This window comes from Cryptomeria japonica, chromosome 9 (assembly GCF_030272615.1).
Source record: "Cryptomeria japonica chromosome 9, Sugi_1.0, whole genome shotgun sequence".
Lineage (NCBI taxonomy): Eukaryota > Viridiplantae > Streptophyta > Pinopsida > Cupressales > Cupressaceae > Cryptomeria > Cryptomeria japonica.
In genome coordinates, this window is record NC_081413.1 from 743,030,577 (window position 1) to 743,047,546 (window position 16,970).

At 36.0% G+C, this 16,970-nt stretch overlaps 1 protein-coding gene across 1 annotated transcript; it reads left to right on the forward strand.

The window, feature by feature from the left end:
- The first annotated feature begins 718 nt into the window (after positions 1–718).
- LOC131038660 (caffeic acid 3-O-methyltransferase-like) lies at positions 719–1,384 on the forward strand. Its single transcript, XM_057971162.2, has one exon. It carries the CDS (start codon positions 719–721, stop codon positions 1,382–1,384), a length of 666 nt encoding a protein of 221 aa, XP_057827145.2.
- The last annotated feature ends 15,586 nt before the right edge of the window (positions 1,385–16,970 follow it).

The following is a 16,970-nucleotide window of genomic DNA, read 5'->3' on the forward strand; positions in this document are numbered from 1 at the left end:
ACAAGATGAGAAAATATTAATTTTCTCTAAGAGTACAAAGCACAAAATCTTATGTAATGTTGTTAAACTTCTTAAATAGAAACCCATTGAGATCCGTAACTAGAACTGCCATCATAATCTATACTTGAAACAAAAGTATTCCAATTCCATTCATACCCAAAATATCTCTGTGAGCTAATCGTGGCCTCCCATTCTTACATGTTTATCTTCATTGGCTTTATGGAAGATAATAATTGAGCTGTAGACAGTATAAAAAACATGGATACCGGAGGGAAAATTGTCTCTTCCTACTGTTTTATCTTTCGCCTTTCTTCCTTCTTATTTTGATAATAAAGAGGGGTACAAAATTTATTCAAAACAAAAGGAAAAATACAGCAAAAGAAGGCAAACTTCCCAGTCAAAAGAAGGCTACAAAGATTTATCGTGATCCACAAATTGATCTAACATATGAAACAATGCTGTAGTTACTCCATGACAGCTGTTTTCTCTACGCACTGTCAATCATCAAAAAAAACATTTTTATTGATAAACATAAATATACGTAATCTAAAAGCGAGGATAATTACACCTGTCCTGAGAGGCCATTTATTCTATATAAGCAATGCAAATACATTATCATCAAACAAACAAACAATTCATCTCGCTTGCATTGTAATGGCTTCATCTTCCTCCATTGATGTTTCTGAAGTTGGAAGCCGAACAAGATCTGTATGAAATAATGCTTTCTGCTGCCAAGCCCATGGCTCTGAAAGCCGTTGTATTGCTGAATGTTCCTGATATCCTTGCCATTCATGGCAATGGAAATCCATTGTCTGTGGAGGAGATGGCTGCCCACATTTCTTCTTCCACCGGCAAACCTGCCCACACGAATTACCTGTTCAGAATTCTAAGATTTTTGGCTTCAATCAAAGTCTTTAGTGAAGAAAGCACAGCGATTGGTGATGGGACTACCCAGTTCAAATATGGGTTGACCCACATTTCTAAGTTTCTGGTGAAACACAAAAATGAGTATTGCAGTGCACCTTTTCGGCTGGTGCCAAACCAGAAAGCCGGTCTGAATGGTTTTCAGCATTTGCAGGAATCTGTGATAGAACGCTGCGATGCATTCAGCAGAGCTAATGGCATGAGCTTCTATGAATATAACTGTGATAATCCTGAAGCCAACACTATTTTCAATGAGGGCATGGCCGGCCATACCAGAGCTGTCATGGCTTCACTGTTTAAGATGTATGATGGATTTAAGAATGTGAAGAGTGTGGTGGATGTCAGAGGAGGAGTGGGTTCTGCATTGGCATTAATACTTGCACAACACCCACACCTTCATGGTATTACTTTTGACCTGCCTCATGGTATAAGGGCTTCATCTCCTGTTTTGAGTGAGTAATCATCTGCATTAGTTGTTCTAAATATGTTATATTAGTGTTTAAAATTATTGTTTATTGATTTATGACTAGTATACTTATATTTAAAAAAAATAGGTAAAATACGCCGAAAGATATCTTATCAAGAATAATTTATCACTTTAAGATTAACTCTAATTAATCTCTAGTTAAAATCTAACCCTAACCTTGATTTCACTCTAATCATATTTTAAACTAACACTTGACCTTGACCCTAATTGTAATTAAATTTATAATCTTAAATATAATTAAAATCTAATATTTTAACTCTTAGTAAACCCCAACCCAAATTGAAAACTAACCTCAAACTTACCTAATTAAACCCTAAGCCTAACCTAATAATTTCCCCTAATTGATCTCTAACCTTACCTTAATCATAACCCTCATTAAACTTAAATCCTAATCCTAACTAAACCCTAACCCTAATGATAATGAAACTATAATCATAATTTAACCCTAACTCAAAGATTCCTCCTATAACTCTTAAACTCAAATTTAACTTTAATTAAACCCTATCCCAAACCTTAACCATAATTCAATGCTAATCATAATCATATCTCTAATTCTTATTCTAACCCTAGCCCCAAATCCGATTCTAACTTTAACCATAATCATAACTCAATAGATAATATTAACCTTATACCTAACCCTAATTAAACCTTGATCATAATTCTAATTGAATGTTGACTCTACTTTAACTCCAACCCTAACCATAACCTTAACCCTTATTAACCCTAATCCTAACCTAATCTTGAACCTTACCTTATTTGAATTCTAACCATAATTTAATCCTGACCCTGTAAATGGAATATTCATGTTCTAACATAAATTGAACCCTAATCTTAAATTTAATTAAACCACAGTATTTAAGTCTTTACTAAACCCTAACCCAAATTACAAACTAACCTTAACCCAACCTTAACCCTAGCTCAATACTTTCCCCTAATTTAATTATAACTTAACCTTAACCCTAATTGATCATATAACTCTAATTGAATCCTAACCTTAACCCTAACCATATGTGAATTATAATTATAATTTAACCCTAATTTTAAGATTTCTCCTATAACTCTACTTTAACCCCAACCCAAAGTAACGCTAAGCAAATTGAACATTAACCTCAACTTTAACCCTAATTGAACCGTAACCCTAATCTCAACTATAATTCAATCCTAAACCCTATCACTAATTCTATTTCTAGTTTAATCATCTATTTATTAATGTTCAATTACCTCCAAAATTGACATTTCCCTTTGTTTAACACATCCATATTAATTTTAGAATGTATTACTTTCTTCAAATTTAACATTGTATTCATTTAGAAGGTTTATTATGGATAAGAATTTTATATAGGTTTAATGGAAACATTAAAATAATTAAAATCGGGATTAATTTTGGAATGTACTATTTTTTTTATGTTTTACATTATGTTCATTTTCATAATGTATTGTTATGATAATAATTCTATATAGGTTTAGTGGAAAGAATGAAAAAATCAAAATAAGAATTAATTTTAGAATATACTAATTTCATCACATTTTATTGTGTTTATTCTTCAAATTGCTATTTTCCTTTGTTTAACATATCCATATTAATTTTATACATTATGCTCATTTTAGTAAGTTTTTTGTTGATAAGAATTCTATATAGGTTTAATCCAAACAATGAAAAAATAAACATAAGAATTAATCTTGTAATGTACTAATTTCATCTTATGTTTATGTTTTTTGTGAAGAAGAATTTTATAAAAGTTTAAGTAAAACATAGGAAAAAATAGAATGAGGATTTCAAGAGTTTTTAGAGATTCAAAGTTTTTAACCCTAATCATAATTGCACCCCAAATTAACTCTCAACAAACTGAATACTAATTGAACTATAACCCCCACTTTAACCATTATTTAATCCTTAACCATATCTCTAATTTTAATTCTAACCCTAACTCTAATTTTAATTCTAACCCTAACCCTAATTTTAATTTTATCTCTAAGCATAATATAACCCTACCCATAATTCTATTTATTGCACTAACTGTAACCCTAATTGAACATGAACTTTAAGTCTAACCCCAATTAAACCCTAATCCTAATCTTCATCAAATGTTGTTCATTTACCTTTCTTCTATGGTTTGTTACTAAATTTATTAATGTTCAATTACCTTCAAAATTGATATTTTTCTTTGTTGAACACATCCATATTAATTTTAGAATGTATTAATTTCTTCACATTTTACATTGTGTTCATTTAGAAGGTTTATTGTGGATAAGAATTCTATATTGGTTTAATGAAAACATTAAAATAATTAAATGAGGATTAATTCTAGAATCTACTAATTTATTTTTATGTTTTACATATTATTCATTTTAGTAAGTTTGTTGTTGATAAGAATTCTATATAGGTTTAATCAAAACAATGAAAAAAGGAAAAATAACAATTAATTTTAGAATGTTCTAATTTCAATGTATATTTTATTGTGTTTATTTTAGCAGGTTTTCTATTGATATCCTAAAATTAGAATTATATATAGATTTAATGGAAACAATCAAATCTGTTTTATTGTCTTTATTTTAGCAAGTTTTTTGTCAATAAGATTTCTATATAGATTTAATCAAAACACTAAAACAATTAAGAGGAGGATTAATTTAGAATGTATTAATTTATTCACCTTTTGCATTGTTCATTTTAATAGGTTCGTTGTGAAGAATAATGGTTGTAAACCCAAATGCCCACTGTACATGGAACCTCTATTTGGCTTTGCTTTCATCTAGGTTGCAAGCTATTGAATCCTCCAACTTATGCATCCAAAAACAAATCAATGGCAAAATAGAGAGAAAGAAATTTTGCAGAACTAAAATGGATCTTATTTCGCAAAAAGTATATCTGCAAAAGCATTCCAATGATTGTATCCTCTTCCACCTCTCAATAGTTACTATAACTAGTTTCTACCCTGAACAACAATTGGTTGTAGGTCCACAACTGTCTAGCCTGAACAACAATTTTGGATGAAAAGACAATGTCTTTCCATTTTGCAGTGATAGAGGCTGTGCAATTGCTTTTGTTTCAGAATGCTACATTCACTCTATTGTTGGACAAAGGCCCTGACCATACCTGATCAAATTGACATAGATTAAACACATAAAATATGAGAGATATCTCTTATTATGTAAGCACATATATATAACCATACACTTAAATAATAAAAACTTTTTTTAATACATGGAGCAGACAAAGCATCCATTTTTCTATAGAGCTACGACTACAATTTCAAAAAAATATAAGATTGAAATACAACAATGATACTTATGTGCGATGCATTTCTGATGTGTAAGAGTTAGCAGAAGATTATGCTTCCCTTGGCGTGTTACTAGGGGAATGTGGAAACCTGCAAAACAAAACCTCATCAACAATCCTTCAATTAAAAGGCTTATAGAAGTATTAACACCAACTTTTAAATGCATGCATGACCTGCTAATTCTTCCAATCCCCTGCACATAATGAATGGAAGAGATTGTTGCTCCAGAAGACAATGGGTGATTATTTGCGTGCTATTGCTATCCTGAAGAAATGGAGATTTTTCTCAGAGAATATCAAATTGTAGCTCTTGAAATTGAGATGTCATGCCCATATATAAGGTTATTGTTTCCTCCATTAGATGCCTGATCTCATTTATTGTTGGCAGGTCACCACTCTTCCCCTACCCTTCTTGGCATTAGATTCTATTTAGGGCAACATATGTTTGATTTGCTCATTCCACACGGTACTTCGTGTCATAACGGTTCTGTAAGAGTAAATGGTTCTGCAATTCTTTATTTATCGTAACGTTCTTCCAAACATGCAAATGTTTCATGATTCTGCCAAACGAAGTACTACCTTGCCGCCACTGCCAACTATCTTGTTAGGTTTTGGAAGACCTGCATGCAAATGTCAAAATTTTCTTGAAGTGAAATTTTGTTGCTGCCACTGGCAACTATCTTGTTAGGTTTTAGACAACATCGATGCCATTGTAGATCGCCTCTGGGTGAAACTAGTATATTTGTATTTAAAAAATATATGTAAAATATGTGGAGAGATATCTTATAATAGAAGAGAATCATCTACAAAATAAATGTTTTTTTTAAATACTAAACATCAAGAATACAAATCCATTAAAGTCCTTCATTCAAAAAGACAAATGGTGAGGGTTTTATTTTATTTGGAGTAATAAAATAACACCTCCACAAAAGCTGAAACATGACATATTTCATTCACATACCTGTCATTTGCATGTCAAATTGTTTCAAAAATGGATTTTTGTTTACGGACATTTTGATGTCATTGTAGATGCCTGATAGGGAGGTAGTGCAAGTGGAATGCTCAAGTGACTTGTATGTTCACTAAGTATAGGTCCTTACTAATTTCAAGGTATTGTTGTTGTAATCAGAGTGCAAAAGGTTCATAGAGAACCTGGCACTTCCTCTTGATCCACCTCCCTAAGAGAAGACTTCTTGGTTGCTCAAGGGCTTCAACCCCATAATCACTCTGGCTTGGTAAACTAACTCCTTATTCACCCTCTTGGCATTCATTCCTCTGTCCTTGACCTGCTCCCTTACTGCACAAGGTCTCCTTTTATTGGTTTACACATTGATACTAGGTTTTGCTCCCAATGGTGTCTTTTGTCCTCTACATTTTGAAATGTAGAAGTCCTCCTCAAATGCAAAAACTAAGTTTTTGGAGTCTACCACACAAAAAAGTTTTAAATTCATGTGAGGACAACTTGTTTCAACTAGCATTGATGACTTTTGTGTTTAAGTTTTTGGAGTCTACCACACAAAAAAGTTTTAAATTCATGTGAGGACAACTTGTTTCAACTAGCATTGATGACTTTTGTGTTTTACATCCACCATTTGTGTACTCGATTTGATAAAAACTCAATTTTGAGGCCTAAAAAGGCTACAAGCAATTAGCCCTCCTTTTGGGGTTTTGTGCTCACCCTGCTCAAGCGATGGACTTCCAGACTGAAAACATCACATATTTGGATACCCTTTTGGGGGTTCTTGAAGATTTACCAAGTTTAGGGGTCCCTAAGGCCTTCTCCGTGACTGTCCCAAAAATGGGCATAAAAAGAGGGTTTTGGTAGGGCTTGTTGGCAAAAACCAAATTTCAAACTTGAGATCGTCCAAATGACTCAAAGACACTTAGTTCTACCTTTCTATTGACTAACCAGGCCATAAACAAGAAGGTTTAAACCTCACAAGGTGAAGAACAAGATTTTCACAAAATGCATATAAGGGAAATGCAACATTTGACAACTTTTCATTTTTTTTGCCTTCTACAAACATAACTTTGCAACAATTCCAATTAAAAATCGAAGCATATGAACATGGCCAACATTAGAGACAAGAAGGAATCCAATTTTCCCTGCACAAAAGGCATTAGGCAATTACAATTAACAAACAGTTCACTGTCAAGTTAAATATGACTGCATTTAGCCCTCTCACTGCCTTTTTCACATTGGACCTGCATTTCACACTGTTAGAACTCCGTTTCAAAGGACTACTTTGTTCTTTCTTAACATTACTTTGCCCCTTTATGCTTAGTATCCTTCACATGTGCAAATTTAGAAGGGAGATTACATGTACAATCTTCAAAATAGTGTAAGAATCAGTCCTATATGACTGTGACAGCCTACTGGGTGTTTATCATTTTGCCTAAAGAGATCATTGTTTGATCTTTGCATTTACAATACCCATGGGCAGGGCTTACACCTCTCTTTGTTCTTGTTTTCAAAAAAACAAAGCATTGACAAGGTTTTCACACACCAATAAATGGTGGAGAGCAATTAAAGGAAGGAAAAACTACTACCAAATAGTGACTCACTGTTTTGGTTTACAATTCACCAAAACTGAAACATATAACCCTCCTTTTCTAGGCTTAGGAAGCCTCTTTACTTGCATATGTCACTTGGACATCAAACAGGTTTATTCACCAAAAGAATGCAATTGCTATGGGAGAGCAAAGCATCAAACTTATGCAAGACCCTAGCCAAATGGCATACTTGCCTAGGGCTCCATGGCCACAAAACTCCTTGCATCTGCACTCTTGAAACCAAAACACATATTTACATAATTTACAAATTGACCAATTGGTTCTTGAAAAGCCATGAACATTTTAGGACTTCAAGAAGCCAAGTTGGTCAAGCATCCTTGCCAAATTCCTAGACAAGGCAGTGAAACTATCAAATCCAACCAATTTTGCTACAAACTCAAAACTTAATGAAATTGAATGCCAACAAAGGGAGAAGTTTAAGAAAACATAGTAGAAACTGAAAATGCAAGAACAGTATGGAAAAGTACAACAGGTGTACGGACTGCTGTTCACATCAAGTTAGAAACATGGGAAAAACAAGGTAAAATGAGTGCAAACTTTCAAAATGATTGATAACTTCGATTGAACAACCCTTACAATAGTTCCAATAGGAGATTAAATACCAATCCAGGTTGGTTAGCCTCCTGTACGGATAGGTACATGTCCAAGAACACTAAATTTGACATTTTTGATGCCTAAATGACAACTTTTGATGCCTAGAAGGTGTAGGTTGATCTCAAAACCCACAAAACAACTAAGAACACTTCTCACACCTACAAACCAAACACAAAACATGCCTAGACCTTTTCAAAACAAAAACACATTAAAAACTCACATTTACAACATTTTGCCAGGCGACTCCAAAACTAGCAATTTTGAGCAAAAGATGAAAACAGGAAATCAAAACCACACAATGAGTTCAAAACTCATCCAAACAACTTAAAGAAACACAAAAGCAACTTAATCAACCATTCCCACTCAAAGCTAATGAAAATCAAACTTACTCTCAAACCTGTGTTGAAAATGAGGCCTAGGTGCTGCTGCACCATACTCCCTCGGTGACAAAGAAGTCATGTGACTCCTTTGGGCAGAAAAGAGAGAGGAATACCAGCCTTGGGGAAGTCACTTTCAGGTATCCAAGTGGCTTCAGAGGCTAGTTGATCTTTCCACTTGACCAAATGTTCAAAGTAGTCATGCCTTCTAGTCTTCTTGATGATTCTGGAATCAAGTACCTGGTCAGGAATGGGAGAAGAAGAAGAGGGAAGAGGTAGATCAGAAAGGGAATTTGAAATGTTTGAAACTCTTTGATTCTCTACTAGAGGTTGCCCCTTGAAAGGTACCAAATCTGCAACATTAAAGATAGGAGATAAAGAAACATCAGCAGGTAAATCAATTTTATAAGCATTTGGACCATACTTAGCCAAAATCCTACAAGGTCCAATTCTTCTCATTTGTAACTTGGTAGGAACTCCCTTTTGCAATCTAGACTTGTTGAGATGTACCATCACAAAATCGCCAACTGTGAATTGGACATCCCTCTTTGAAGCACCACCTTTGCCTTGACTCTTGCTGTGGTATCCTGCAAAGACTGCTTAAACTGTTCATGTATCTCTTTGAGAGATTGTGCCATGTCTTCTACTATCCCACTAACATGTTGCAAGTTAGTCACATCATGTAACTCAAAAACACCTCTTGGATGCATACCATAAACAACCTGAAATGGACTCTTACTAGTGGATCTGTTTACACTGTCATTGTAGGCAAACTCTGCCTGTGGGATGAGCTAATCCCAGCTTTGTCCATACTCCTTGGTGAGACATATGAGTAGATTACCCAATGTTCTATTCACCACCTCTGTTTGGCCATCTGTCTATGGATGGTAAGCTGAGCCAAAAGATAAGTTAGTACCCAATTTATTCCACAAAGTCTTCCAAAAATGACCCAAAAACTTAACATCTCTATCTGAGACAATGCTAGATGGCAAACCATGTATTCTAACAACTTCTTTAAAGAAAAGAAAAACAATATGAATAGCATCATTAGTAGTTTTGCAAGGTATAAAGTGAGCCATTTTACTAAATCTGTCAACAACCACAAAGATACTGTCATGCCCTATTTTTGTCCTTGGTAAACCTACAACAAAATCCATACTGATGCACTCCCATGGCCTAGAAGGAATGGGAAGTGGCTGATATAAACTAGCATTAGTGCTATGACCTTTGGCCTTCTGACATACCATGCACTGTTCAACATACCTCCGAACATCTCTCTGCATCTTAGGCCAGTAATAAAAGCGTTGAACCAACTCTGAGGTCTTGTTGAGACCAAAATGGCCACTCAAACACCCATTGTGTTTCTCTTGAATGAGATTTTCTCTCATGGAACCTTTAGGAACACATAGCTATCCTCCCCTGAATAACAAACCATTCTGCAATGTATAGTCAGCATACTCACTATGAAAATGATTCTCAAAAGCAAGACAAACTTTATAAGTAGTAGCAAAATCATCATCATTAGGATATAAATCTTGAAAGCAATCAATCCCAATGCTCTTTACTTGGATCTCCTGAATAGTTAACAATCTCCTACTCAAAGCATTAGCTACTTTGTTACATTGGCCTTTCTTGTGCTTAAGAGTAAATGTATATGCTTGTAGGTACTCTACCCATTGCACATGTCTATGGTTGAGTTTATCCTGAGAATTCAAGAAACTGACTGCTTGGTTGTCTGTATACACAACAAATTCCTTAGGAAGCAAGTAATGCCTCCACTTCCTGAGTACCTGCACCAATGCAAATAACTCTAAATCATAAGATGAATACTTTTTCTTTGCATCATTCAGTTTTTCACTAAAGAAAGCAACTGGTCTATTATCTTGACTCAAGACTGCACCTACTGCAAGATGACTGGCATCACATTCTAGTGTAAAGAGTTTATCAAAACTAGGAAGGATTAGCACTGACTGTGTAGAAACTCTAGTTTTGAGTAAATCAAACCCCTTATTGGCTGCTTCGGTCCATTGAAACTTGACTTTATGACCACCTTTTATTGTATCTAACATGGGTGCACAAATCTCACTGAAACCTCTAATAAACTTTATGTAAAACTAGGCTAGACCATGAAAACTCCTAACCTCACTGGTTGATTGTGGGGTTGGCCAACTTGTTATGGCTGCAACTTTAGATTGATCCATCTTAAGATCTCCACTGGACACAACAAAACCAAGATAGACTAGCTCTTGCTGCATAAAATCACATTTGTCAAGATTTATGGTTAACTGCTCATCAGATAATCTTTGCAAGACAATAGCTAAGTGTTTCAAATGCTCCTCTTTAGTCTTACTAAAAATGAGTATATCATCTAAGTAGACTACCACAAACTTACTGAGAAAATCCTGCAATACTTCATTCATTAACCTCATAAAGGTACTGGGAGCATTAGAGAGTCCAAAAGGCATAACCAACCATTCATAAAGACCCTCATTTGTTTTAAAAGCAGTTTTCCACTCATCACCCTCTTTTATTCTTATCTGATGGTAACCACTTTTTAAGTCTATTTTGGAGAAATACCTTGCACCCCCTAAACAATCCATCAGATCTTCTATCCTGGGAATGGGGAATTTGTATCTTATTGTGATCTTGTTGATAGCTCTGAAATCTGTACACAATCTCCATGTGCCCCCTTTCTTAGGTGCTAACACAGTGGGCACTGCACAAGGACTTATACTCTTTCTTATTAATCCTTGATCCAATAACTCTTGAATCTGTCTAGCTACCTCTTTGTTTTGTTCAGAAGTCATCTTGTATGCTGCTTTGTTTGGCAAAGAAGCTCCTGATATAAAGTCAATTTGATGACTAATGGCTCTAGGAGGAGGTAATGTTGCTGGTTGTCCATCACTAATGATTCTCTTAAAGTTATCAAGAAGTTGTTGCACTTCTTGTGGGATCTCAACTTGTTTTTCTTTCTTATCCTCCTTAGGTTTCACTACAAGTGCATAGCCAATCTCATCTCCCTCTTTCATGGTTTGGACTAACTCTTTTTCATTGACTAATAGTACTTTAGGTGCCTGTGGTTTACTGTTCTCTATCTCTTCACTAAGGGACTGAATTTTGTAGACAATGCCATTCTTTTGAAAGGAATATGTTTTTTTTTCACCATCATGGTGTGCCCTCCTGTCAAATTGCCAAGGTCTACCCAATAGTAGATGGCAAGCATCTATGGGAAGGATGTCACATAGTATCCTATCCTTGTATTCACCTATATTGAAGTCTACCCAGGCTTGTTCATTCACTAGGACATGTTGCCCCTTGTTTAACCAGGTTACCTTGTAGGGTTCACTATGCTTCATTCTAGGTAGGTTCAATTTGCCAACTGCCTCCTCTGAGATAATATTATCTGTGGACCCTGAATCAATAACCACCTTACATACCTTGCCCAAGATTTTGCACTTGATCTTGAACAATGCTCTTCTCTGAGACACTTCACACTTATGAGGTTCTTGCATCAATACTCTCCTCATCATTAGACTTTCACCATCTTCGGGTGCTAGGTGCATTGCTGGAGTTTTTATACTACTCCCTTCCTCCTGAACATAGTTCAATTTTCTTTCACCCCCATGGGAAGAACTAGGCTTTTCAGGACACCTATAAGCAGGATGACCCAATTTCTGACAGTTGTAGCATTTCATTGTGGAGAAATAGGACCCTCTACTTGGGCCACTAGACCTACCCCTTCCTGGGTTGCTTGATCCCCTTCCCCTAAAATTAGGTTTGCTTTGAGAATCCCCACTTTTCTCTATAGCTTAGATTCCCCCTGGGATCTTTGGTCTATGTGTCTTCCCCCAAAACTGCCTCAATGGCCTTGACCATCTCTGCCTCTTCCTCTACCTCTGTTATGCTGCTCTTGCTTCTTCTTACTCCTTTCCTCTACTTTGAGTGCAAGTTGATAACACTTCTGGACTGTTGTAGGGCACAACAAACTTAACTCTTCCTGTATGTTCCATCTCAAACCATTGAGATACCTAGCAACCTTGACATTCTCATCCTCTTGGATCTTTGACCTAAGGCATAGCTTCTGAAATTCCTTGGTGTAGGTGATGACATCTAACTCTTTTTGCCTAAGGTTTTACCTTCTCCTATGGAGCTGTATTTCATAGTCCTCTGGATTGTAAGCCTCTCTGATCTTGGACAACATTCCCTTCCAAGTTGCTATGGGCCTTTTGCCCTCTTTCTTACGTTCATCTTGAATGAACTTCCACCATGTTAAGGCAGCTCCTCTCAACCTAGACTTAGCCACCTTCACTTTCTGGGCCTCTGTCACACCATCACACTCAAAATGGTTCTCAAGCCCCTCAATCCACTCCATGACCACTTCTGGGTCCATTTTACCACTGAAAAGTGGGACTCCTTCTAGTGTTCTCCCACTCATAGCCTTCAAGGCTTTCAAAAAGGGTTCATTCTCTATCACAGGGTCTAGTATAGGAGTCTCATCCTCTATAGCTATCAGCTTACCCTTACCTTCTGTTCCCTCTATCTTATTGCTGGCTTCATCTGCCTTCACTTCTACTTCACCCAACTTCTGTTCTAAGAGGTCTAGCTTCACTCTGAGTAACCTATTTTCTTCTTCCTGGTCTTCCACTTTCTTTGCTAGTTCTGCATTTGTCACCATGGTTGTCAAACTGCTACTTCTTCCCAAGTGTAGCTGGGCTTTGATACCACTATGATAGGGAGGTAGTGCAAGTGGAATGCTCAAGTGACTTGTATGTTCACTAAGTATAGGTCCTTACTAATTTCAAGGTATTGTTGCTGTAATCAGAGTGCAAAAGGTTCATAGACAACCTGACACTTCCTCTTGATCCACCTCCCTAAGACAAGACTTCTTGGTTGCTCAAGGGCTTCAACCCCATAATCACTCTGGCTTGGTAAACTAACTCCTTATTCACCCTCTTGGCATTCATTCCTTTGTCCTTGACCTGCTCCCTGACTGCACAAGGTCTCCTTTTATTGGTTTACACATTGATACTAAGTTTTGCTCCCAATGGTGTCTTTTGTCTTCTACGTTTTGAGATGTAGAAGTCCTCCTCAAATGCAAAAAACTAAGCTTTTGGAGTCTACCACACAAAAAAGTGTTAAATTCATGTGAGGACAACTTGTTTCAACTAGCATTGATGACTTTTGTGTTTTACATCCACCATTTGTGTACGTGATTTGATAAAAACTCAATTTTGAGGCCTAAAAAGGCTACAAGCAATTAGCCCTCCTTTTGGGGTTTTGTGCTCACCCTGCTCAAGCGATGGACTTCCAGACTGAAAGAATCACATATTTGGATACCCTTTTGGGGGTTCTTGAATATTTACCAAGTTTAGGGGGTCCCTAAGGCCTTCTCAGTGATTGTCCCAAAAATGGGCATAAAAAGAGGGTTTTGGTAGGGCTTGTTGGCAAAAACCAAATTTCAAACTTGAGATCGTCCAAATGAATCAAAGACACTTAGTTCTACATTGCTGTTGACAAACCAAGCCATAAACAAGAAGGTTTAAACCTCACAAGGTGAAGAACAAGATTTTCACAAAATGCACATAAGGGAAATGCAACATTTGACAACTTTTCACTTTTTTGGCCTTCTACAAACATAACTTTGCAACAATTCCAATTACAAATTGAAGCATATGAACATGGCCAACATTAGAGACAAGAAGGAATCCAATTTTCCCTGCACAAAAGGCATTAGGCAATTACAATTAACAAACAGTTCACTGTCAAGTTAAATATGACTGCATTTAGCCCTCTCACTGCCTTTTTCACATTGGACCTGCATTTCACACTATTAGAACTCCTTTTCAAAGGAATTATTTGTGCTTTCTTAACATTACTCTGCCCCTTTATGCTTAGTATCATTCATACCTGCAAATTTAGAAGGGAGATTACATGTACAATCTTCAAAACAGTGTAAGAATCAGTCCTAGATGACTGTGACAGCCTGCTGGGCATTTATCATTTTGCCTAAAGAGATCATTGTTTGATCTTGCCATTTAAAATACCCATAGGAAAGGCTTACACCTCTCTTTGTTCTTGTTTTCAAACAAACAAAGCATTGACAAGGTTTTCACACACCAATAAATGGTGGAGAGCAATTAAAGGAAGGAAAAACTACTACCAAATAGTGACTCACTGTTTTGGTTTACAATTCACCAAAATTGAAACATATAACCCTCCTTTTCCAGGCTTAGGAAGCCTCTTTACTTGCATATGTCACTTGGACATCAAACAAGTCTATTCACCAAAAGAATGCAATTGCTATGGGAGAGCAAAGCATCAAACTTATGCAAGACCCTAGCCAAATGGCATACTTGCCTAGGGCTCCATGGACACAAAACTCCTTGCACCTGCACTCTTGAAACCAAAACACATATTTACATAATTTACAAATTGACCAACTAGTTCTTGAGAAGGCATGAACATTTTAGGACCTCAAGAAGCCAAGTTGGTCAAGCATCCTTGCCAAATTCCTAGACAAGGCAGTGAAACTGTCAAATCCAACCAATTTTGCTACAAACTCAAAACTTAATGAAATTGAATGCCACCAAAGGGAGAAGTTTAAGAAAACATAGTAGAAACTGAAAATGCAAGAACAGTATGGAAAAAGTACAACAGGTGTACGGACTGCTGCTCACATCAAGTTAGAAACTAGGGAAAAACAAGGTAAAATGAGTGCAAACTTTCAAAATTATTGGTAACTCTGATTGAAAAACCCTTACAATAGTTCCAACAGGAGAATAAATACCAATCTAGGTTGGTTAGCCTCCTGTACGGACAGGTACATGTCCAAGAACACTAAATTTGACATTTTTGATGCCTAAATGACAACTTTTGATGCCTAGAATGTGTAGGGTTGATCTCAAAACCCAAAAAACACCTAAGAACACTTCTCACACCTACAAACCAAACACAAAACATGCCTAGACCTTTTAAAAACAAAAACACATTAAAAACTCACTTTTACAACATTTTGCTAGGCAACTCCAAAACTGGCAATTTTGAGCAAAAGATGAAAACAGGAAATCAAAACCACACAATGAGTTCAAAACTCATCCAAACAACTTAAAGCAACACAAAAACAACTTAATCAACCATTCCCACTCAAAGCTAATGAAAATCAAACTTACTCTCAAACCTGTGTTGAAAATAAGGCCTAGGTGCTCCTGCACCAATGCGTCTCGGCATAATCAACATAATTAAGTTAGTTTTAGTTTTTAAACATAGAATTTGAATTGAAATGTAATTTGTTCAATATTGTTTTTTGGATTGGATTGTTAGTGTGTTAGCTTGGACAAATGTCCTCTCTATTCCTGAGAATTATTAAATAATTATTTTTCTGGAAATGATGTTAGAGTCCAGATAATTATTTAATTAATTAATTGACTCTTTTAGGGACTTCTAGTTACCAATTAGTTTAGGATTGTTGGAGTCTAATTAATCTTAGTTGTTGATTGAGAATAAATCATGGTCGTTGGTTTTCAATGAGAGTAGTTTAAAAGGGGTCAATGGGCATTTGGAGAAAACACACTTGAGAAGCATTTGCAGTGATAGCAAGGACACAATGATAGCATTGGAGACAACATGAGTGGAATTTTAATAGGAGAAATTGGGAGAAGAATTCTGAGAGGAGAATAGTGCCGGAGCTCTACCAGTAAGAGGCAAGTAGTTTATGTATCTCTTGATTTGCTGAAGTTTAATAAACTTCCTCACCTGCAATACTCATTTTCCCTTCGGGGTTTTTCTAGGGACAATTTTTCCAAAAATATCATGTTCTGTGTGTTGCATATTTTCTTTTTGTGATTTTATTTGTGAAATTGCAGTTGTGTTATTTTTCAATGTTTGTTGTGAATTAATTTTCAGCAATCAAATAATCTATATCAGATATAGGAAATTAATAATCAGTAGTTGCAATAGAATTTTTACATGGTATCAGAGCGGATCTAAGGGTAGGAAAGGCTTAGCACAACCACAAGAAGAAAATCAAGGATTTATAAAACCCAGTTCGACCTCTTTAGAATTATTATTATTATTTTTTATTTTTTGAGATGGCCTCAGTAGGTTTAAGAGATCATGATAGATCGGATGGAGCCTCAAATTTTGGTGGAAAGCCAGAATTTCTTTATTGCTGGAAGAGAATGGTATCAAGGAATATGTGACTAGTGTTGTAGTTGTACCTTTAGATCCAACACAACTCTTAGCATATAAGAAGGAAGATGCCAAGGCGAGGAGGGTGATTCTTGATGGTGTCAAGGATCATATTATTCCACATATTGCAGAGTTAGATACAACGAAGAAAATGTGAGACGCCATTCTGAATCTGTACCAGAATGCTGCCACTAACCGGAAGTTGATTCTCAGAGAAAAGTTAAGGAATACCCGGATGAACAAGGGAGAAGACGTTACAAGTTACCTCACTAGGCTTAGACTTGTCAAGAATGAGTCGACAACTATTGGAGATAAACCTAATGATGATGAGCTAGTACGAATAACCCTAAATGGGTTTGCTAAGAAGTATCATGTCTTCGTTTAAGTTATTAATGGACGAGACACCTTACCGAGTTGGGATCGACTATGGAGCGACTTCACTTAAGAGGATCTTAGACTAAGTCTTGTCATTGGGACTAGCAACAAAAGTCAAGAAAGTGAGGCCGAATAGGAAAATGTTACCCTAGCAGGAAAAGGGAAAGCGAAGAAG